We start from the raw sequence: 25380 nt of genomic DNA, 5'->3' as shown, positions 1-25380 counted from the left end.
GCTTATTGTGTTACTCCAGCTGTCAATAAATCAGACAAAACACTCAAGCGCCAGAAACAGTTTATTTGATGCTGAAATGTCCATAAACAAACAGTTATGTCTCAGTAGTCCAATCACAAGACAGGAATGCAGTTAATGAGTTATAAGATTGTGTATTCTGACCTCTACCTTTTATGCATCACATTAGGACAGGAATGTTTAGTTATCAGTAACATTGTTTTCCTAATCGTACAACAAATTCAGACATGATGCAAAAATTGTTATTTTAGTACAAAAAGAAACTGGGAAGGCACTGAGGTGCTTAGTGGTGGAAGAGACGCAGGTTGGTGTGCACCAGAGTGATGCCTTGCTCGTCGCAGGCGTTAATCACGACCTCGTCGGCAGTCGAGCCCGCCGGAGCGGCGATATACTCAACACCACTCTACAGGCAGGACAGAGACAGGAGGAGGAACAAGTCAGGAGAGATGGTTAGTCAGTTTGTCAGCCACCAAGCCACTCTGTTCAACCGCACATTTTAGAGTTAATGAAAGATCCCAACATTGACACTGAAACTACAGTAGATGTGAGCAGACCAGATTCATGCAGTTTCCTCATATAAAGTGCATGTGTACCCATGCTTGTTAGCTGGTGTGCAATTAAGGAGTGCATGTGTGACATTTACCCATTTGGCCCGATCTACGTTGTCTCTGAAGGGGAAGAAGGCATCAGAGCTGAGAGCCACCGCCTGCAGGGAGCTTATCCAGTTCTTCCTCTCCGTCTCTGACAAAGACTCAGGCACTTCTTCGTACATCGACTTCCACACTGCCAGGTCCGGGCCCTGCCGCGCAAAACAAGCCGAGTCAGGCTTCTCTCATGCACGTGGACATCAAATTCAAGGACTTTTCAATTACTTTCAATGTCTTGTTTAGTGAAATTAAAGATCAAATTCAAGGTAAAAAAAAAAAAAAAAAAAAAAATCAAACAGTATAAGGGCCCCATTTTATTTATGGTTTTCAAGTCAATAAATCCCAGTGAGGCCATTTATTTTTAAAAGTGATATATCAAGACAAATATCCATCACAGGGTAAAATACTGTATATTGTTAAGTGCTTTTGTGGGTTTTGTCAGGAACAAAATATCTTAAAATATTAATTAAATATTTTAAGAATGGTGTACCTAGTTGAATAAAGGCTTTCTAATAGTTTTTGTGAGGAGAGTTGCCTTGGAAGTTTTTTTTTTTTTGCTCTGCTGCATAACCATCACAGGTTTTTCCTCACAATGTGAAACTGATCTTAGAGTTGAGAGAGGTCCAGGAGGCTAAGGCTTACTAATTCATTTCCTGCAATGTTTAAAAGGCCATCTGCTCATTGTCAAGAACTTCCAAAAAAAAAAAAAAAAAAAAAAAATAGATCACTTGTATTTTCTCAAAACCAATCTTTCAAGCATGTTTAAGGCCTTTGGGGTTCCTATCAAGTGTTACACACAGATTTTATATATTTAAGTATGAGAAGAAATCCCGGCTTCCATGTTGTTCCATCTTTACACTGAGGCAGATGCAACCTCACATAATGCAATAAGCTGCTGTCAAAGCCCATCATGTTTTTACCTTGATGTTGTCTATTGATGTGTGTTGTGACCCCTCACCTCTCCAATGGTGCCGCTGACAAACTGGTCGATAGCGTTGGCCATCTCGGCCCGTTTCACACCAGGGCGGAACTTCATGCCCAGGACGCAGGGGTGGTGTCTCAGCCACCAGTTATCAGCTTTGTCACCTGCCAGTCGTGTGCAGTGGATACGGGACTGCTGGCCTGCACCGATGCCTATGACCTAATAACCACACAACACAAGACAAAAACTTTTAATGGCTCATTTTGACACCCATCTCATCGACTTACTCTTCTCACCCCATTGATTACCTGTCCATTTTTGGCATAGCAGACAGAGTTGGACTGGGTGTACTTGACCGCGATGGTGGCCACAATGAGGTCCCGCACAGCGTCTGGAGACAGCTTTTGGAAACAGAGGCAATGTAAGGGTTAATCCTTGACATTAAGAAGGACTGTAGTGATGATGAGGATTGTGAAATATCTAAAATGAAGATAGAGGGTGAGCTGGAAATAAACTATATTTCTATACTAGTGTTAAGGGCAGAGGAGACTCACCGAGCCCTTGGAAACAACGTTGCTGAAGAGCTGCTTGTCAATGAGAGCTCCGTTCCTTTTTTGTTTGAGATAGAGACCGAATAACATCCTCACCTCAGTCTCATCAGGCTCATAGTCCGGGTCCATCTGGGAGGAAAAAAAACAAACAAAAAAAAACCCACATGGTCACCTCCACAAATCAGATATAATCTACTTTCCCCATAATCATTCCTATATAAAATTTGTCCTTTGTGCCTCCTACCTGAAGCACACAGTAGTTGCCATTCTTCTTTTTGGAGAGGATTTTCAGGGCTTCCTCGTCATAGCCGGGAGCAATGATGCCATCAGACACCTGAGAGCCATCAACCACAGTTACAGTCAAAGCAGGTTCCTGTTAGGAAGCCCACTTTCACCAAGTTCTTTCATCTATCCTAATTTGATCTGTTCGGCGTGTTGTAGTCTGTCTTTCTATAACTTTAGGACACCAGAGACATGAGATCCTACCTCCCGTGATATGATCTTGGCTGTGGGCACATCACACACATCTGACAGAGCGATGAAGTCTCCAAAAGATGACATTCTGTCAGAACCTATGAAAAAAGAGAGACAGAGGGAAAGAAATGCTGAAAACGGCAAACAGAGCTCCTGTCAGTGATCCCTACTGTCTATAATAATTCAAGCCGTCTGACCTCTCGCCCTGGCATAGGCTGTGGCCAGAGGGGTGAGATCCTTCAGCATGTCGTTCACCATGCACACCTTGGCCTCCTCCTCACTCAGAGGAACTCCTACTGCGGCTCCTTAACAAGAAAGTGAAAGATTTGTTGGAACATTTAAGGTTTTTGCATGCATGATGGCATTTTTAAGTGTGTGTAGGCTTTTCTCTTACCAGCAGGACTGACATGTTTGAAGGAGGTGGCAGCCGCCATGCCCAGGGCGCTCTTCAATTCTCTGACCAGCTGCCAGGCATTCAGAGCATCACATAAATTGATAAATCCAGGGGAGCCATTGACCACTGTTAATGGGCAGGGACAGGAACAGAGATGAAAGCCAGAAAAGTGTCACAGAGGAATGACTAATTTTGAATCAGAACATGCGTTAAATCAAAAATAATTTGGGTGTATTTGAGTTGTGGGGAGTCTTGGGGATGACTGACTTGGTTTGGTACGCTAAAACTATTAGTAATACTCTTTTTGCACTTGTGTTTTCCAATGAGGTAACTCACATGACCTAATCCCTGGAGAATCATTTCCCCTCTCTTCTAATTTATCCATCCAGAAAAATCCCCTTTACCTCATTCCCTGACTCTTATTTCATTTTTCCTGGCACTTGTTTGTGTACTTAAATTATTTTAGGGCACTACAATCAGAGATAATGTAGTTTAAAAAGTGAGATATTCCACCAAGAAAAATATCTTGAGCCACCTCCAGAGGGCGACCTTGAGCAATAAAACTGAAAATTTTGATGAATACTGGATTTTTACTTTAAAAATTAATACAAATGGTTTGAGCACAGATCTGTGCATACACACTGTCTGTGAATGGGGAACATTTATAAGTTAGACTGAATAAGACCAACAGTTAATTGCCTTAAAAAATAATCTCATATATGGCACTTGAGTAATTCAAATCATGGAGCATCAACACTGAAAACAGTGGCTACTTCAAGTGATGTGCAGGCCTACCTTGGATGGGCAGGGTGGGGCGCAGGGTGTAGAGCTGGGCGGGGCGCCTGGTGGGGGTTCATGCCATAGCGAAGGGGCAGCTGGGAAACCCCACGGCTGTACTGACCACGGAAGTAGTCCGAGATGGCGTCATCATACTGTGCTGTGTGTGTGAAGGCCTGACAAGCAAAATATTAAACACTTTGATCAGAAAAAACAAACTGACACAAAATATTACATAATGTCCAAATGCTTTGACTTATCAAAGACAGGGCATTTACAACTTATCACTTATCACAATCACCATCAGATATCAAGGTTGACAGTTAACTCATTACACAATTACCACAGTTGAATCTGTAACATTTATGTAGGGATCATCTCTGGTGTGAAACAGCACAATGTGTTCTGAGGTAAAACTCAATTCAATGTGTGTCAGACAACAGGGTCAAAGTTCAAAGATCATCCGGGAGGCACTAAGCTCTCATACCCTGACACACATGGGCTATTTCAACACTTTTGATAAAAAAAAAAAAAACCCTATACTGGACTTTGTCTTGCACTGGCCCTCACCCAAACACAACATAACAGAACAAATAGGCCCAGTGACCGAATTTCCTTGGTGACATCCCTGATCAACTCTTGTTTCTGACACCATCAAACCAAACATGCTGAAACATCAAGTTTTACTTTAAAACTGATGATTTGGTAGCAAGAAGCAATTATTACCTAAACTGAATGATATAGTCAGCCATTTGACCAGGAGGATAGTGACTATAATCAATGAGTTGACAGATTTTTGACACAGAGTGCAAACATCACAGCAGCTCTGGAAATCTGTGTTCGTGGTTGAGGTTACATTAGGACAAGTCTGAACAGGGACAGGGAGCGTGTGTGGCTGGGTGGAGACGGAGGTGATAAAAGGCACAACAAAGGCTGAGAATGAAACACTATCCCATCAAGGCCTCTTATTTTTGAGTAGAAACTACTCATTTTTGTATTTCTGTTCCCTGTATCAGGGCTATTTTTGAGCAAAGCAGAAAATTATTTGTCTCACTTTTCTCTTCTGGGCTTTAACAAACCAGTCATTGTTCTTTGGTAAGTTAAACTTTCAGGAAGTTAAATTTAAGAGAGACAATTTTAATACTAGATGGAATGATATTAAAAACTAGAACAGCCCGAGCTGTGCTTGCCCGATCCCTGTCCCTAACAATGTTTAATAGTTAGTATGTCAGTGAGTGGCATACCAGTTTCTAACCCTTGAGCCCATACTGGGGGTCTGGCTATCAACTAAGACAAACAACACAAAATGAAGAAATAGCTTGCAAAAAAACAAAACAAAACAAAACAAACAAACAAACAAAACAAAAAAAGGACAAAAAGAAATTACTTGTTAAGGGATATGATATCCAAAGATTTTAAGTTCTGTAGCTACATTGGGGGAAAACATCTTTTGCATGGTGTATTGCAATCTCTGTACAATATTAACATTTGAGTGGACATGAAGTAACAAATTTTGTTTCTACAAGGTCAAAAAATAACTTCAATAACTGTGTTTACTATATTCAAATATTCTAATGGCTTTAATTTAGAATGTTTTAATAATCCTATACCCTGTTTATAACTGCACTGATAAGAGTAAAATATAATATACAAGCAGCAAGCAATGATAAAAAGAGAATAACACAGAAAGTAACGGTTAATCTTTTTTGCTGTTACTTTGAGGGCCAGAGTCTTGCGTGTGTCCAAGGTCGTGTCTTTGCCCTCTGAATTCTCCATCTCAGTTGCGACCAGTGCATAGTCAGCAGGGTCACACACAATGGTGACACGCGAATGATTTTTGGCAGCAGCTCTGAGCAGCGTTACACCACCTGAAAACACAAGGAAACGGCAGTTATGTAGAAAACAAGCCCATTCGAATATTCTACAGAGAGGTACTTGGTAAAAAGGTGGAAAACACCAAGGGGCTGGGAAACTTGGGGGAGGGGACTACTGCTAATGTGATATCAAGCCTGGCTAAATTTTCATACTTTCTGCATTACAAATAGATGTCCTCCTCCGATTATTTTCCTGTATGTTCTTACAATTCCCAGTCACCATGACTCACCAATATCAATCTGCTCCACAGCATCCTCTACTGTAACATTTGGGGTAGAGATGGTCTTCACAAAGGGATAGAGGTTGCACACCACCACTCTGGATAAGAATGGAGATAAACATTTAATACTCAATCACCCTGACAACCAGATTCACTTGTTGCAGATGCATTGTGACGTTTTGTTTCATCCTCCTTGTTTTTGAGGTCATCTGTCACTGTGATCTTGTTTTTTCTTGTTGTTCTTCTCCCTTTTGCAGTGTAATTGCACAAATAAGACTTACAAAGCTAGGTTATATTAAATATCAAAAATCCCTTAGGCCTATTTTGGGTTTTACACTTCAACTTCCAAAAACAGCAACAACTGTGTGCAACAGGCTGGCTGCACAGCTGAGGACAAAGGCGGGGGGGAATCTCTATTCAAAGATAGCCAGGATGTTATATCATCATGAAACATTTTGTGCAGCTGCCTCACTGACAAACAGACCAGTGTTTCTGAACTTCTGAAGGCAACAGGCAGCAGTACAGTGCAGAAACTATGAACTTGGGTGAAAAACTCAGCTGTAAAAGTTTGAGTACGAGGTCATTATTTGACAACAGAGCAGCTCTAGAAAATATGTCTCTTGGCGACAAAGACAAGAGGTTTGCCTCCTCTAATTCTGGCTTTGATGGTGCTGTTCACACTCATGAATGGTAAACTCTCTGTGCTCAGTGAGGTAATGTATGGACTAATTCCACTTCAGGATTTATTTCACTGTCAACTGAGTCTACTTTAAAAACAAACAAACAAAAAAAAAACAAATCAAAACATATATATACACATTGGTTTAGTAAATGGGCACATCTTTGTACAGAATGGCTTGTGTGCCATCATGAGGATCCATGTGCTCAAAATTACACGAGGAAGTGACTGGCCATTCATTGCTCATTACAGAAGACATATGGTTCCCCACACTTTTTTCCCTCCATCAGGATCTGTAATCCTGCCAACTACTCTCCTCCCCATCACGCAAACACACCAATCACAAGGCAGTGCAAGGTCCTCTGTGAACCAATTAGGTTCCTCTGAGCGTCAACAATGAGAGTCACAAGATGAGCTTGCAGGAGCAGCAGCTTTTCAATTATCCAGTTACTAAATCAGCTACACATGCTCTAAGGTACAACCACAACTTGCACTCTGGCCAGCATAATATAAGCCTACACAGGTCACATGCACTCTGCAGGGCTACAATTAAGTTATTTATTGTCAATTAATGCATCAGCTACTTTTGGCTTGATTGATTAGTCAAAAACAAACTCAAATGCTCATGGGAAGATAGCAAGACCCTTCCTTAAAGCCTGGGCAGAGCATAAAAAAAACCTTAAGTAATTATTTCATTTTTGAATTAAACTGAAGCTGATCAGCGAAAATGTTTGATTTTTTTCACTGGATAAATGATTGAAATGTTTGATCGTTTATGAAAACTGTGTATGACTTATTTTCCGTTTCAGCACTAATTTCTCTGAATGAACTCCACTATACTCCAAATAACACACCCCTATTTTCTATATTCACCTCAACCTTTTTGACACTTCTCAGAAATGTGAGTTGCTGTGAGAAAATGGGAATAGATCTATAAGAGGCAGTGGACTGGCTGTGACCTGAAATCAATTTTTCAGATCATATCAATACTTGGCCCTGCTGTTACGTGTCTTACCTGACCAGGCTGTAGCCCAGCTTCTCCATGTCTGCGGAGTCGGTGGGGGTCTTCCTGGCCAGGATTCCTCCGTGGACGGCGGGATGCAGAGTCTTCACCCTGCCTCCGAGCATCTCCGGATGTCCCGTCAGCTCGGACACATCCCTGCCGCACAGGAGCCACACGGGCGGGTTAGTGCAGGCCCACGGTGCCGAGCTACGTTTATTTGAACAGTGTGGAAGCCAAACTGGACCTATACGGAGAGGTAGTCGGGCACCCACCTGACAGCCAGCCCAGCATCGCGCAGGGCTTTGGCGGTGCCACCTGAGGCCACCAGAGACAGTCCCACGTTCACCAGCCTTTTGGCAAAGTCCAGCAGGCCGGTCTTGTCCGACACACTCAAAAGTGCTGCGAGGGCAGATAAAACATTTCACTCATTTCACTTTTCAGCCATTTCATCCAAACCCAAGGGAACAGACGTAATATGGCGATGCCATGCTCACCACGTTGGCTAATGTTAGCCGACGAGCTAGCTAGCATGATGCGACATCGCAGGTCCATGTGTGATGTGAGAAAGTTGAGGAAATGTCAGGAAGACACTCACCGAGCTCTGAGCAGGCCATGTCCGCGGTCACAAACACACTCTGCAGGTCCTCCGGATAGCAAGCAGGGCTCTGCTGACTCCTGTCTGAATTTATCAAACAAGAGATACTAGTGCAAAGGAAGACTGTACAAAACAAGGAGGAGGATGCACACTTCAAGAGACGACTCGCGCTTCACAAGTAGAAAGAGCCGCCCTGCTGCGGCCGACACGCCCCTCACCTACAAACGCACCCGAGAGAGCCATGCGGCGCAAACTGTGCGCATCCCCACACCCAAATTCACAATCCAATCATACTTAGTGAGACAACTGTGTCCCACACATTGACATGTCATTTAGTTCCAGTTTGCTTGCATCTTTACATGCCTGACTTTTAGAAATACATCGGTTAATTAATGAATTAATCGCTCATTAATTATTTATTACCCCTCAAATACCCTTTAACAGAAGTTATGAATTTTGCTTGGATAAAATGTACATATTTCCTGGTTTCAGTTTGCATTGTGTGTGTGTGTGTGTGTGTGTGTGTGTGTGTGTGTGTGTGTGTGTGTGTGTGTGTGTGTGTGTGTGTGTGTCTTGTCTAAACGAATTCAAGCAGCTAATCAGAGCGGCTGAGAGTCCTACAGGGGTGATATGTGTGCCAGAAAGTCCCTGATGCTCAGTGCGTTGGACAATCAACATGCCATAGCACTTATTTATGAGAGCCAATCCAAAAGCTCATGCAATCATAAACCTTTAAAAAGCATTAGGCCCATTAGACCTGAACCACTAAATTTCTGCAACTTGATAAGTGAAAGTCAGATGGTCTAGGTGCCTCATTACATCTGGAACACGCCTTTAACAAGAAGTGACAGGTAAATAAGATGATACAGTATTAGGGGCTCATTTGTGTAATATGTAGGCCACATAATAAACTTCTTCTATTTTTTTTTTTTTTTTTTTTTTACCAAACAAAGGCAATTTCATTGCAACGAGCTCCTTTTGCTGGTCCATCACTCTCAGGCTAGTAGTGTGGGAGATGTGTAATCTTTTTCTCTGTCACAGTCGGACACAGTAGTTTGTTGTGAGTGTATAATTAATAACTCTAAATAATGTTAGGCTTCTAAATGTGCACATCATACACACAGCGCGTTGTGAAAGTATTACCTAGGAGTCTAGGACGTTAGGTGACGTTAGTTCATAATCTTCATTTGTGGCAAAAAGGCCACGAAAAAACGCTGTAGTAGCACTGAGAGTACACTAGATGGCGCTGCGTTCTTGCGCCTCAGCCCACGACAGAGACTCAGCAGCTCTTTCTCCGTTATCACCTTATAACTAACATTTTTGTTTCATTTAATAATAATAATAATAATAATAATAAATACAATTAAAAAAAATAGACTCCCAAAATACACGTCGAGCTTTTTGACTCTACGACTGAACATGCTCGAGTTTGACAAATATGATATAGGTTTAGGGAGGCTCATGCCAACAGAACTGAATCAAACCTTACGATAGCTAACCGCTGCTGGTGGTGGTGAAATTCAGTATCTCTGAGTATGACCATTTTTATAACATAGCCTATATGCCATATCGCATAGATAACAATAATCTAATAACAATAAAAAAGCAGGGTAACCTCCTCACCAGTTTCGTGGTATGGGGGATTTTGGGATACATTACTTCCTTTAAAAGAAGAAAAAAATATTGTCAATACTTGGATCAAAAAATAAACTTTTCAAAAATAATGTAGTTCCAGATTTAATTGACTGTTTTGATTTGGTCAGAAAGAATGGGACACTAAACCTTTAATAGGCCATGAGTTAGGATAACTTTATGCCATTCTCCCCTGCACTTCTGTAATTGCGAATGTTAAAATTGTATTTAGCTACTAAACGGGGCGTGAAACCCCGTTTAATTATTAAAAGTTACTGATGATTTCTGTAGGCTATATGTTCAGCAAATATCGCAGTTTAAGACAGGAAACCTGAAGCGGGTTGCCTTGAGAGCAGAAAAGATGAGGTGAGAGACTGTCTGCCGTGATCTGCTGGACAGACAGAGAGGAAACTCCTTTTCACTGTAACCATCATGTTATTTGTCAAATGTTTCCAAGTTTCCGTCTCTCTGTCTGTGTCGCCTCTGTGATCCAAAAACTGAAACCAGTTAAAGTAAGCTGAGTTCCCTCGTCAGCCACAAGGGGGCGGACTCGGACCATGCTGACTGGTGGTGATGCCTCAGCAGTGTGTTTCTTATGTGCAAATGAATATTTAAATGACCACCTCTCTCCAGCTTGTTAACTATATGTGCATTAACCAGTGTCATGGCTTCATTTTTTCCTCCGTATACCTTGAGAAACTTTAAGGTTTACAGCCACACATTGACTCCTTATCTATCAAACTATTTTGCAACTTCTATTTTTTAATTACTAACTTCAAAATAGGCCTATAAGTCTTTTGCTGATGCATTGTTTGAATCAGTTTTCTCTGCAAAGTGATCCCTTAAAATTGGTTGACCATGAAAAATGGCTATAATAAAATAGCAAATTTTAAGACTCATAGTCAGCCCTGAAGTCTCCTTTTTGTGCACTGTTTTAACGAGTCTACAGTAAAGGGTCACGGTGAAGAGCAAGACTGATGTTTTTACTTGTGCAAGAGAAACGTGGCTCGGTGTCTGCGGGCCTCACGAATGTCACCGCCCCAAGGAGACAGTGACATTGGGCCCGGCAGCTTCGTGCTGATCATCGCCTGGGTAAACACCTGTAACATACATTTCCTGCAACAATAAACGACTCTCGTGAATACATTCCCGGGCCACGCCTTTTCCATAAACTTTATTGGGCAAAAATCTTGGCCTTTTTCATGCTTTGGAACAGCGTTTTAAGTCGGACAGATGTGAATTTATGGGGCCCCGTCACTCATTCCCTTACTTAGCCATTAGTTAAGTGACAGGACAAGGCCGGGGGAAAACCTAAACCAATACGCGTGATTACGTTAAAAGATCGGACAATCTGTTCATATTTCCGTAATGAGCTCGACATTTTGCTGATTGATTAAACTACAGGGTGTAAATATTTTAAGGGGTGGTGCCGCTTAAGTTATTGTCCCTGATTTATAATCCACCGGAGTGAAAAGAGGCCTGTATATTTATTTATTTAACTATGAAAATGGGGGTTTTCTGGTAACCACTTTGTGTTTGAGGACTGGAGTGGGCCGGGCTGACATTTCAGGGGCTGACTTGAGTGATTGTTACACGGCAATAGACAGTGCAACATTCTTTATAGAAAGTCACAGGCTCCGTCAATATCAGGTGATTGCGTTATTGGTTAAAAAAAAAAAAAAAAAAAAAAAAAAAAAGGAAAAAAGCAAAAGGCCGTCAGCATTTCTGTCAGGCCGGCTGCTGAGAAATCTGACAGCGTTATCACCACTGGCTGGAAATTTATGCAGAGAATTTTTAATCAACGTGACAGGTGTATTCGGATTAAATTGGAATCGAGAAACGGAATCAATGATCTCCATATACTGCTCCGCGGCCTTATCAATTAGCTATGATTTTTGTACTGTGTCAGAAGGGGCCCGTGTCATAAAACAGAGCAAACCGCATTTGTCATACAGCTGACAAGTCACACAACTAAATGAGCTCCTATTGATTCACATGATTTTTCATCAGCCAAATTAAAAGCGGCGGTTTGATGGGCATTCAGGCTGCAAGTTTATTATGTGTTCTATTCGCCCTTATTAAATCACGGCTAAAAGTTCAGCGAGCAGTCTGTTTAAGTCCTCTGGAAGTTTGACATGTATGGCCTGTGCCTGTTTGTCGGCCCTGGCTGTAATGTGAAGGTTTGAGCAGGGGATATGAGGTCAGTTTTGGGTTTCAGGAAAGCAGCTTCCTTGGACAGAGACTGTGGGGGAAAAAAACAGGTTTTCAGAGACAGGGATGAAGACAAACGCTGGTCCCAGAAATGTCTTTGAGTTGAAATTTCCACTGAAATAAACTGCACAGGTGATGATTAGAGGTGCAACCAGAGAAATGACTTCAGAAAATTGATTTTTTATTTTTCATTTTATTTATTTATATGTGTATTCATTCATTCATTCATTCAAATATTTCCTTCACTGCTCATTTGAATAGTGACTGTTTTTACTACAGTCACATATAGGCCTAGTGGTTTGAATTGCATGAATTGCCACTGTCCCGTTGCCATTAGAAATGTCAATACCTGCATAAGAAAAAGTGGAACCACATTGCTTAGTTGCTTTTAAGCAAGGGAATCTCACTGATTATTTGTATGAAGCACTGGTATGTAAGACCTTTTTTTTTTTTTTTTTTTTAATGTGTTGCCTTTTTAAGACACCTGTCTTGGTTTGATGTCTATTCAGCTATAATTTATGACTCGTAGACGATCACTATCAAAATATATGACCCAATGAAGAAACCTCACTTTAACAGGTAACAGCAACAACAACAACAACAGCAACACACAATAGAATTTATTCATGTTGGATTGGTTCATTCTGTAAGCTGCAAATCAATTGATCTCCCCTCAGCTGTAAATTGATTTGGTCATGCTAAAGTGAAAGTCATAAATCCTGGTTAAAACCTGCAGAGCCTTTGGAGAAAGTTGCTGCTCCACCTAGTAGTTAATTTCTCTCTCATGAAAATTTGATGACACAGTGTGCAGATGTGGTAGTTACCACCCCATACTGAATTACCTGTGAGCAAAATTTTATTCGCCTAAATAGTAACACCTTTATTGAAAAAAGAGAATATTTTTTAAAACCTGATCTGAGCTGACTATAATAACCATGAGAATCCCTGCAGTCCCAAAATTTTGTGGACCATCACAACACAGTCTCCAAAACACTTCCAGTTCTCTACAACTGCGCCTGGGTTTCTCTCAGAAGACGAGCCTGTGTCTTCCCAGCCAGCTGAGAACACATTTAATCACTGTATAAATATGTGGCTGTGGTCTGGGAAGGGCACAACTTATACCAGGCTGCATGTCTGTATTTAATGCATGACCCTTACAGGGGTGCCCAATAAAACGCCCTGCTTCGGTTACACACACTCATCATCCTATTTCTCTTGGAAATTAAAATGGGCCCGTGTGACATCACCATAAGGTGCTGATTGCTTTACATCCCCTTCATTAACTTAATTATTTGGCTATCAGTAAACCCAACCCAAGTAATTAATATCTGAGAGCCTTCGCCATAAATTAAAATTATGAAATGGGTCTTACCATGCTGCTGGTAATGTGCTGTGGCTTATATCTTCTAGCAGAGGCAGTGAGGCGGCCCTGAAAGAGGAGGGAGGGTTAAAGGAGATGTAGATGAAAAAGAAATGAAAGAAAAAAAAACATCATGTGGGGCTGTTGAGTGACACATTGAGCCACATCACCTTGAGTGAGATTCACACTTGGACATTTAGGCCATTCTTCAGACCTGTGCACTCAACTCACAAGCTTTTCTTAAGATCGTTTATGTAATCTGTTTCTCTTTTTTAATATATATTTCTTTTCCACTTCTTTATTCAGTTTAGTTTAGTTTAGTTCTCATTCTCACCTTTATTATAGACCTTTTTTTTTTTTTTTTTGCCTGATACCTTAACCTGTCACATTTCCTCAAATGCATGTCTTCACATAAAAAAGGAAGAACAGCAGAAAAAAGAAAAAGAAAGAGAGAAAAGCATACATTTTACGTTTTTTTTTTTAAATTTAACTTTTACTTTCATTTTATTTCACAGTTACACCACAAACAAGTACCACATAAATACATTTTACAGTGCTCCTTTGCAGTCGCCTCCTCATTCAAATAAATTAAATGCATTTACACGTAAATAACAAGGACAAATCCATAGATGCCATCATCACCAGCAAAAAAACAAATAAGCCAACATCACATCAATTTTCACATTAAAATGCACAAAATACATGTCACAGTTCATGAGATGTGTCTGCAAAGTCCAGAACAGAACAGATGTTACCAGGTTTGAATTGTTTTTACAGTCACAACGGCCTGCTCAGCTTTGTCTCTGTTGTCTGCAGTGGTGGCCAGCACCTGCAGTCTCACGCTGTCTGATACGCTACACCTCACAGTCCGGTCGTGTGCATCCAAGGGCTGAGTTTCATCTGCCAGCGGACGGAGTCAAGACAAGATGGCCAGAAGGTGATGTCAGCTAAATAGCTACAGCTGGAGAGAAAAGCAGCACCTTTTTTTTTTTTTTTTTGGCATGCTATGAAATGTACAGCACTCAGAAATGTTTTTATATGTATTTTAAGTGACGGTCCTATGTGTGTTTGTGTGTTTGACAGTGCGCACACACACACACCCGACTGTATAGCTTGCTCTGAAAAAATGTGTAAATAACCCAAACACTGCTATTAGTAATTGCATAACAAAGTAGGCTTTTGAGTCCAGCCAGTGGGAACCAGTTTAACTCTGTCCCAACTGGTACACACACACATCCCCTAGCAGACCATCACAGAGTTCACACCAAACACATTTCTTTAAGTTTGGAAATGTTCAGTTTTTTTGTCCTGAAATTGTCTGTTCAAGTGACCACGCGGGGAGTTTCTTAATGTCCTACAGAGAGCAGAGCAGCCTTTTTTTTTGGGTGTAACTGTCTTCTCACAAGCCTGCTCCTATCTTCCTGTCACTTCCTACTTGCACCCCGTCCAGCTCCTCGTCAGAGAAAGGGCTGTGAGGGTTGTAACCGAGGTCAGTGGTGCGCTGCAAGAAGTCCGTGGATCGTGGCAGTCCAACGCCGCCACCCATAGTAACAGGGAAACCGTGTCTGGGCTCCTCCTCCTCCTCCTCCTCCTCTTCCTCCTCCTCCTCCTCTTCCTCCTCCTCTCCCTCCTCCAGCTCAAGGTCTAACCCTCTCTCATCTGGATTAACAGGCCGCCTGCTCTCTTCCAGTTTGTCGCCGGCTGGTTTGCCCCCACTGCGAAGCCGCTCTGCCTCAGACTGCGCCGAGGCCGAGGCCTGCTCTTTCGCCTTGCGGCTGCGCTTCCACTTCATCCTCCGATTCTGGAACCAGATTTTGACCTGGCAAGAGGTGAAAGAGAGAGAGTGAAGGAAATGTAGTCCAAGGCTGGTCAGAGTTGGGATCAATTTTGCATGTGTGTAGATTTGAATATACATTTTTTGCTATTGCATCAACAAAAGAATGGAATTTGAAACATAATGCACCACTGGAGAACAAGTCATTCCAATTTTCTATTTTTTTTTCCTTATTGTGCCGAGTTACAACCTCTCATCACAGCCACAACAATTTGCATATACAACAAACAGGGAAAGAAACACCTGATAAATTTGCAGCAATAAAACAACATTTGAATCAAACTCCTAACTATACACAGACCCAGGTCAACTCAAGTCATCCAGTTCTTTGGGAGGTAGTTCAAATTCAGATTGTTGGCAGTGTGTTGATATTTCTACTTACAGCATAAAGTGGAGATGTGTCTCTTGCTCAAAGCATGTAGGTCTTATGCCTTAGCATTCTGAGTTCAGACATTGTTATATCTAAATCCACATGGGCATTTCAGCAGGTCACTCGCATTTGACTGAGTAAATTAGTTTTCCATAATGGGGGTATTCAAATGGAGCACTTCCTTTTTGTCACTGGGTTACGCTGAATAAAACAGCAATGGGGTCTGTCACTGTTGGGAGTTAATCATTGGAGGCAAGTCTGAGTTACTTGTCCAAACACATTTAGTTTTGTTTTGACATTGGCTGGGTGAATTTCTATTACTGGATGACCTGTATGGTCGCAGTGCATTCACCTTGCAGCTTAAATATTTGTGATGCGTTCCTGTGTTTTCTTCTTGTTTCTCAGCTAAGCATTGCCTTAGGGTTAATTTCAACTTGAAATGAGCATATTCCACTCTGCACTGACCGTCTCTCCTACCTGTGTTTCAGTCAGCATGAGCGAGGTGGCCACCTCAAAGCGTTTGGGTCGGGACAGGTACTTGTTGAGCTTGAACTGGTTCTCCAGCTCCAGCAGCTGCTGGCTCGTGAAGGCCGTCCTGGGTCTCCGGCACTTTCCTAATAGACCAGACTGAGGAGTCGCTGGAGAGAGAGCAAGGGAGGAGAGTGAGGCAAACTACCTTTCTGCCTAGGTAAGTGCTCCAGTCATTTTACAAAAACTCATCTCTTATTTGATACATTATGGATGCATCAGAGTTTGGAAAGTGATTTCTTAATTGTATATAATCCTACTTTTTTGACAGCAGTGTTGTTTTTTATTGCAAAATGTCTGGAGTAAAATCAAAGTGTTTTTTTTTTTTTTTTTTTTTTAAATCCCAGCTTTAGGGCAAAATAAGCCTCCAAGGGTTTGCTCTGAGACTGCCAATTGTCTTCTTTATATAATACCAAGGACATAGGAAGTTCAATATAATTTTGTGGAAGGGAACACGCACACATATGCCCGCACTCTCTGGCCATCATTAACTATAATAGCTTTACTCCAGTTTATTGTTGACGGGGGGACAAGGCAGAAGCGGGCACAAGGGCCATAAAAACACGGGCATGCCATTAACTTAATGAAAATTCAATGAAGGCTTTTGGGATTTTATTGATGAACTACAGAACGTTTTAGGTGTTTGTTTATAGTTTCTTCGTCACACAAAGACAATTTTCATCGGGTTGGCGTTTATAGAGAAATAAATAGACCAAAATTAAAACATGACACACATATGCAGTAAAGCGAGAGCAGCGTGCGGGACAAAGTACGCCTCTGTATATAAAATAATAAAATATTCTCTGTATGGTTTTCTCGTTGAGTACGGTATTTTACTAAAAAGGCTTGGACAGCTTGCCTCGAAAACGAAGGCAGTAAATTATTTTTTACTGGCAAACTGAGTTATGTCAGTTTGGCTTTGGGCCTTTTGTCACTGAATACTTCCACTGATTGAATAACTTTTTTTTGTCAATATAGGCAATTAATTATATACGCTCATATACCATACACCTGGCTTTTATCAACGTGGTACAAATGGGATTAAAACTGTTGATAATAAACTGGTTCGGTGATAAATAAGAAAACATATTTTAAATAGGCTATAGCATTACCGAAACAGCTACAATTCTGAGAAAAACTAAACGAAACAACGAAACAAGCCTAAATTTTTATTTTTTAAATAGCCTATTCACTCATTCATTTCATTAACTTTGAAAAAAGCGATTTCATTAACATTTTTGATCGCTATCGATAATAATAATAATAATACTATAGGCCTACTACTACTATTAACAATACTACTACTACTACTACTACTACTACTACGACTATTACTACCACTACTACTACTAGCCTAATAATAATAGCCTAATAATAATAATAATAATAACAATAATAAGTAATGGCTAAAAGACTCTGCACACCATAACAGAAAATATATTTCATTATTGTTAACTATTCACTCAAAAATTAACTGTTTCATTTGTGTTTGTGCGTGCGTGTGCGCGTGTGTTCAACGAGTTTATAACAGCGGGCGGTTGAGTTCATGGCGATAAATGATCTGACTAAACAATCCTCTCCCTTCCTATAAAAGTCGATAAGCTGTCTGTGGTGATAAAGGCTTGGGCCCTATCTGTGAAGGGAATAAAGATATGCTATAGTTGCATTATAGACTCAGTTGCATCCCAATAGACCAACATTAACAGGCCCACATGAATTTTGGAGTTTGAATAGTTTTTGGCCCATGACATAATTCAGTATAAAGAGTGATAAGTGATAATGCAGTTGGCCACTTACAGCTGTAGTCTGGAAGTCGTGGCATCATGATCCCAGCCCGGATCCAGTGCTCCAGGGGGATAGATCCTGCCATGGCAGCCGCCTTCAGGTGCTCTGGATACGGTTGTGTTAGCTGTGTGAAACCGGTGTATGCAAAGGCAGGGTGCTGGCCACCCAAAGCTGATAATGGGTACATAGGGGCCGGATACATGCCGGGAATTGTCCCTTGAGGAAGTGAAGCGAGTCCTGGATGCGGGAGATTTAGAAGACCCGGTTTAGGTATTATTCCGGTCTGAAGTTGCGCGGCCCGGGGAGATGGGGTGTCCGCACGCCGGCAGGAAACGGGGCTACCGGCGGGGCTGTCGCTGCTCAGACCCGGGGAGAGCTCTCGGCTGCCCCGGTTGGTCTCATCGGCAAGCAGGGCGTCAATTCTGAAATTTTTCGATTTCTCCATCACGGCTTTCCTGGGGAGGAATGCGGTGCGCTGCTCACACAAACTGTGCCAACCTTGCAAAAGCACACCTGTGCCGTGCGTCAACGCGCATAGACAGCAGATCCACTTCCAGTCACGGACTCATAAGTCCCTCCTTACCTTCTTATAAAAGTCCTGTATGGACGTATCAGCGCAACCTTTATAGCCTAACCAAAAATAAGCAATTAGATTAATACATCATCAACTTGTAGCCTATCAGCTGACCTGTTACTGTCCCAAAAAATCAGGCCGACATTACATTAATTAGGACTGCGTGCTGCACAGCCTTAAGTGTATTTCCTTTAGTTTGTGGTGTCTAGATAGAATCTGTTGGGCTGCAGGACTGCGTCCCTCCTGGTGTTAATAGCAACTTAACAAAGTATCGAGGTATGTGCACCACTCCATCAGCCGTCCATTCTCCACCCCTGTAGGCCTGTGTGAGACGGGATTGGCTGGAGCTGAGCTGCTCTGACGGGCCTCTAATCAGCTAATTACTCGCTCGTTTCTCCCCCCAGAAAGCATTCTGAGTGAGGTAATGTCCAACCCTTGTCCCGCCTGCAAACACCTTCAACTGCATCAAAGCTTTGAGGTACATTAGAAGATTAGGCAATTGTATTTTCAGTATCTATCTTACTGCCAGCTCCCCTGTTCTCTCCTTTCCTGTTACCACAGATTGAAACTACCTTGCAATAAACCGAGAATTATATATGCTGCTTGATTGTCCAAACTAATTATTACTGTTGCAAATAGCCTCCATACCTTTACACCGAATACTGGCTGGTTTTCAATGCTTAATGTTATTGGGTTTGTCTGTGACTGACTGGGTGAAGTTTAGAAAAAAAAAATGTTATAGCCTGTATTTAGATCAGTAATATTAATGGCTTGCTTCATTCTCATACCAAGGCCATACCAATGTCATTAAATTTTACGAGTAAGAATTGCACACAAACCATATAAAAGTGTAATGATTTGGCATCCAAGGCTATAAGTTAATTGGCCTTTTGCTTAGTGTGAACTTATGGCATTCTCTTATAGACCCTCGGCATAAAAAGGTTACAGGCTAAACTGAACCAGTCTCTAACTGATTAGGCTATGTTTTTCAGCCCGCCGATTGCTCGCGAAAGTGAAATGCAAGGTGTGCAAATGCAAGAGGCCTATATCATTGTTATTGTTTCACTGACAGTGGATAAATCCTGACAGAGGTGTGCATGTAAATTTATATGATACGCGCTTAAATAAAATGCCCATTAATCTTGTTTGCCATATCTTTAATAAAACATTAATTAAGAAAGTGAATGTTTTAGCTGAAATACTCGAACACAAGGACAATATAGGCTACATTACAGAACTTCTTAACTGATTGAATGTATAATAAACATAAACATTAGGCTGTTGTCCAGGGGATGCCGGCCTAATCCAAACTCCAGCTCTGTGTAACCCTGATCCAAGAGGCTCTAAATCGTCTGTCAAGGAATTGAAATCAGTTCTGAGGAGATGAATAAAACACTTAAAGGGGGTGTGTAGGGGTGGGGGGGATTTTCAAGACCCCCACTCAATATGATGCCGACCGTTTTCATGCGCATGTATGTGTGTGTGCGTGTGTGTGTGTGCTGTTACGTCTGACCTCGAGAAGATTGGAGCGGTGACACACTCCTGCAGGCCTGCCTCTCTCTCCCCCGCCATCAGCACTGTGGCGCTATGTCTCTCACCCTCAGCTCCCCATCAGGCAGATTACCGCCTGTCGCTGCCTCTGATATAGAGGTAATTTGCTCCAGGGAAATCAGTGGTGCTTTCTGCCTGTTTCTCTCAACCTCTTACCCCCTTGCCTCGTTTCCTTGCTTTTATGATTTGAAAGTAATTTAAATAGCCAGGCCGCGGGCAAATCCGTCATCCACGCCTGTTGACAGAGGCGCACAAATTAAATTGAATCAATGCCTGAAACTGCGCTGTTGCCTCCAGTGTCCGCTCCCGGTGGTCTGAGCGGCGCTCAGCACACAGCCGGTCTCCTCCAGTCTGCATCAGAGATCAAATAAGCATCATTTGGTTAAAGCCTGTGCGCATAAAATGTCTTTAGTGAGTCCACATTTAATAATGTAGTTTATTTCCCATTATCATAGAGGACAAAACAGTCAAAAAAGTCACAAATCAATCTGTAATGGCAAAGCCTATAAAGCCTGTTTACATCAAGACAATGTTCTGTAGTTACAGCAAACTCTGACCAAATACAGCTCCACAGGCCGGGCTCCTCGTGGCCCTGAAACTGAGCTGACATTGCATGGACGTTTTGATCGTAAACAGTAGGCTATGTCAGGACAGGCCCATATGTTTTTATGAATTATGCTAACGTTCATTAGAGAGTTGAGAACCTTGGCAACTTGCTGGCCGAGCTGAGCATTTATGTCCGAATCCCTTAATCCTGTGAAGAAAAAAAAATGCAATGTGCATAGTTAGCTACCCTAATCTCGAGTGAATAGTTAAGATAGATTTAACAAATTACATAACATCAGACGCTGCTGTAATTTGCACCTGAAACCTAAAATTTGATCGACAGATTGCTCAACCATGAGTTCCAGCATATTTGAAACTTTTGATTTATTTTATTATTATGCAAAGTTATGTAAGTCAATCATTTTATTCTTTTGGTTAATATTAACGAAAATAACAAAGACAGTACACCCCACAAGGGGGTCACAGGTGAGGGTCAGCTACAGTGCAGCAGCCCAGGCCCTGTTCTGCTTCACTACATTTCAGTGTTAGTTAGTGTCATACCTGAGACACAAAGCATACACCAAAATTTTGTGGTCTTATAATTTATCCTAGATAACCAGGTTGCAAGTAAAACTTGGGTGAAAAGCAGTAGCCGTATATTTCTCAATGACATGGCTCTCAAACTTGGATTTGAAAGACAACCTAAAACTTAAGAGCATTTAGTTCTGTTTGTGTATGCTTGCATTTCACTGCAGTCCAATAAAAACCATGTACATCCTGAATGTCATCTTTGCAGAAACTAAGACAAACAGTCCTGTTTTTAGCTTGATAACTGTGCATTTTTCAGATTATCTAATTAGCTTTGAGAAACTAAAATTAACCCAAGTTAAATTCTCAAATCAAGCTAAAACACGAAAAATCACCCAAATTGGAGATAAAAAGGTGTTCACTGCACAGCAATGATATGTGTGTATGACAAGAAATATCACTGTATCTGTCTTGTAGTGGTAATTATATACATGATACACCATATACTGTTCTGTGCTGCCAAAGCATTACTTAGTGTTTAATTCTTCCCTTCCATTCCTCTCTTAAACATGCACACACACACACACACACACACACACACACACACACACACACACACACATACATGCACACACATGTAAAACCTCTGCTGAGAGCAAACACTCAAAATGCAGTGTTCACCCTTCACACCAGGACAGTTTAGTTCAAAGAGACCGCAGCGACTTGCCGCTGCACTACAAAGTCAAGGTGTATCAATAAATTGTGCCCCAGTAAACTTAGTGGCCAACGGGAGTTTACTGAAAGATTAAAGAGCTTATCAGCAATTACAGGCATATTTTTCAATCATTACCACAGCTTTGAGACAACTTGACCTGTCATATAACCCATCAAAGTGTGTTCTTGTGCGCTCTCTGTGCTTGTGGCTGGCCAAGTCAGCACTCTGTGGTCACTGATCCTCTGTGGTTTATTCAACTTGCTGATAAGGCCCTACTTGTCTTTGAAGGGGAAGACAAAAGAGCATTCAGGAGCTGAGGGAAAAAAGTGATGACGGGGGCTTCTGGAAGGTGGTGGGACTCATTGTTAAGATCTTGTGAAAATATATCAATACCTGGAAGCCCCACCCCCTTGAGACAGTGTGATGACTTTTTTTTGCATATGACACATGTTGAATCATACAGGCTTTCTTTGGTGTGTGTGTCTACTTCTGTGTGTAGCCCTGTCTCTGTGCGCCTGTGGCTGTCAGGGCTCCTGTGCCCTGGCACCTGAGTTTTCCCATCAGGCCTGGCATGCAGAATACAGGCTCTGATAAATGATTCGGGCACACAATGGGCTCTCTATGACGTGAAAATCAGCTCTCCATCTCACCGGTAATTAGACTAATTCCCACACCGTTAGGGGAAGACGATAAATCAACTTGCTTTCCCCTAAGCCTTGAGACCCAAATTAATGTTGGCTCATTAAGGAGATAAAGGTAATTTATTAAAGTTTCACCTCTCTTCCCAGTGTCTTATTCCCATTCCCTATCATTTATTAACTAATATTGAGCTTTGCCATATGACATACAGCCCACTGGATGTGATTCTGTTTTTGTCTGTCTGTGAGTTGGGGGTATTTTAATTTGCCTTGGACATTTCTTGTGTCATTTTTAAATATGCCAGATTAATTAAGTGGTGTCATTAATAAACCATAATTAGGTCAGAACACACAGCACAGGTTCAGAGTTTGCTGGGAAACAATTGGTATCTAAATTGGGAAATTCCAACCTTGTGACTCTCCCACCCAAGGCTCACCTGTTTATTTTTTCCACACTGGTAACAAAAGCTCCCTTTCAACATAATCCAGACCAGTGTGAGTTTTATGACCATTTAATGGGTCCTTCCATCTAACAGCCCTGTGTTTTACTGTCCCCCATACAAGGGCCCCATTGTGCACAACCATGGGTGAGAGAAGACAAACAAGGCTTATCAGCCACAACAAGACATCATTACTTTCACCCTGCTATCTCACTGGCCCTCTCCACCATGCATTATCTGGCCACTTATGAGGATATTCAGAACCATCAAGTGCTTTGAAGATCTCCGCCAGCTGGTTCTGTTTGTCCGTCTTTCTCTTGCTCAGACGTATAGACTTACATTACACAAATAGCAACAGATCAATACTCTTTTGATTGTAAATCCTGTTACAGATGCGCTGTGTCTTTCTGGCTTTCTTTCCTCCCGTAAGCCTAAATTCAACCTTGAAATTGAAATTTCAGTCTGTGTCTAATTGCTACTTTGAAGGCGAGGGTTATTGCCCATGATAGCGTGTCTTCTGCTTTGTTTCCGCTGTGAGGAAATCACCCACTGTCATTAGCACTCAGGTAATGTCTTCTTATTGCCCAATTTACCTCTTAACACTAACCAAAGGTTACCAAATAGAGAGAGGCAGACAGAGGGAAAGATAATGAGAGCAAGATGCAGACTTTTTTTTTTTTTTTTTTTTGTTAAGTAATATTTCAAAGCACCAGTCTGGGGCAAATAAAGCCACACACACACACACACACACACACACACACACACACACACACACACATGCACTGGCTGGGAGAGGCATAGTGATGCAACTGCTTCACTTCAGTTTAAAGGATGAACTGTATTAAGGAGGCACTTGTAGACAGAATTGCTGATCACTGCTAGCAGATCTTCAATTCCACATCACTTCCCGCCACATTTCAACTTTTGAACTTGAAGTTTCACTCAAAAGTAGCTGTTACCTGCCTATCTCTTTTGGAGTTCATCATACACACCAACACTGGCACAATATGCACATACAGACACACACAAGCGTGCATGCACACAGGCACACACACACTTGGGACAAAAGGCAACCTTTCTTGCGTCATTATTCTATGGGAAAGCATTAAAGATGGGACCAGTATGGCAAAATTAAACACAATAAAAAAGAGAGATCCAGAGCCTAATCATGCCCCTTTTCCACCAGAAAGAACCTGGTGCTAGTTCGGAGCTGGTGCTATAGCCGGTGCTTAACTGGTGCCAACGAAGAACCGGTTTGCTTTTCCACCAGCCAAGAGCCTCCGAACCAGCCCTGGTGGAAAAGGGGTATCAGAGGGAATGAAACAGAGGGGAGGGGAAGCTGTGTTTATCTGACTGAAAAAACACAAGTCTTATTATTTCAAGCAGTTACTACAAGTAGTACACGATGGGCCATGCTGACAATTACTTTTGGAAAACAGCTTAAATCAGACAGAAAACAAATCTTTTACACAAATGAATCACTATCTGGTAAATGCTACTGCTGCCACCCGCTATCTGGTAATTTCTGTTAAGGACAGCGAGTCGATATTCCAAAAATTGAATTGAATTGATTAGTCACTTTACTTTGTCAATAGAGTAGCCTAATGGAATGCCGCTAACATTTGTCGATTAATAAAATTGTTGAAGGAGTAAATCACAGGATTGGGGTGTATTTTGATGTCTTTCAATTGATCAAAATGTCACCAAAGGTGTGACAAAGTGCGGTCACTCTAGCTGCTTCAGCACTGAGCTCTGCTGAAACAACAGAGTGAAAGCACAGAGTACGCAGCCTGTTTGTGGACAGATGTCACTCCTCATGTCGTTTCTCTTCACAGTAACATTTGATACAGTTGACGAGAATCAATTTAGATTTTTTTTTTCTTAGCAATTTAGGAATTTCTAAATTAGGGCTAACTTTACATGATGATTTCTGTCCACTGCAAACAATAACACTTTACATGCCACATAGTGGTAGTTACTGGATGTTCTTAAATAAGGATAGCCCATTATTGGGGTGTTATTTTGCTTCATTGCAGCAGGAAACGTTAAGGTTACAAACTTGACATGGTTTCAAATGCAATCATTTCTACCTTCCACTATCCACTCATCTTTTCCTCACTACTTGTTCATTATATTTCTTGTGTTTACAGCTACAAGGGTAGAGAGGTCAGGGAGCTCATCCCTCTTTGTCATTGTGTCTAATTGGTTGAAATAGGCTGCCCCTCCTCCTGATAAACTAGATGTGCTCAACCTGCGGGTTAGCCCACATCATTTTTTCAACCTGTCACAAATGACTGGAGAAGCAACGCCATCAACAGACATCTTTGAATCTCACAGAGGACAAATTTTCCATTGCACTTGGATTAACATGACGCTGAAGATATCAAGCAATCAGTCAAGCGTCGAGGCTCATTTAGTGCTGGTACTGATGCCCTTGTTCTTGTAATTTGTTTATCGTGCAATTCGATGAGGTACAATAATAAGGTGATACCTGCAAGCATTTAAACATTCGT

The 25380-nt window shown here is 41.6% G+C and overlaps 2 protein-coding genes across 3 annotated transcripts; both read right to left on the bottom strand.

Annotated features, from left to right (window-relative positions):
• Positions 1-42: 42 nt before the first annotated feature.
• Positions 43-8336, bottom strand: atic (5-aminoimidazole-4-carboxamide ribonucleotide formyltransferase/IMP cyclohydrolase). Its single transcript, XM_030079105.1, is given in 16 exon segments — positions 43-421; positions 662-817; positions 1624-1806; positions 1896-1988; positions 2142-2267; positions 2383-2472; positions 2625-2710; positions 2810-2917; positions 3007-3132; positions 3802-3844; positions 3846-3959; positions 5500-5651; positions 5888-5976; positions 7573-7716; positions 7833-7959; positions 8156-8336. Coding segments are annotated over 16 exon segments (1776 nt in total). The 5' UTR covers positions 8175-8336; the 3' UTR covers positions 43-301.
• Positions 8337-14757: 6421 nt separating this feature from the next.
• On the bottom strand, positions 14758-18320 carry mnx2b (motor neuron and pancreas homeobox 2b). Of its 2 annotated transcripts, none has more exons than XM_030080230.1 (3): positions 17840-18320; positions 16040-16200; positions 14758-15177 (listed from the first exon to the last, which is right to left on the bottom strand). In XM_030080230.1, the coding sequence occupies exons 1-3, from the start codon at positions 18318-18320 to the stop codon at positions 14758-14760; spliced, it is 1062 nt and encodes a 353-aa protein (XP_029936090.1). The 2 variants fall into 2 exon arrangements, with proteins under 2 accessions (XP_029936090.1, XP_029936097.1); XM_030080237.1 differs by having other exon boundaries at positions 17888-18320.
• Positions 18321-25380: the final 7060 nt, after the last annotated feature.

This window comes from Myripristis murdjan, chromosome 3 (assembly GCF_902150065.1).
Source record: "Myripristis murdjan chromosome 3, fMyrMur1.1, whole genome shotgun sequence".
Lineage (NCBI taxonomy): Eukaryota > Metazoa > Chordata > Actinopteri > Holocentriformes > Holocentridae > Myripristis > Myripristis murdjan.
Note: the sequence above shows the minus strand (reverse complement) of the source record. Positions and strands in the feature narration are given on the sequence as shown.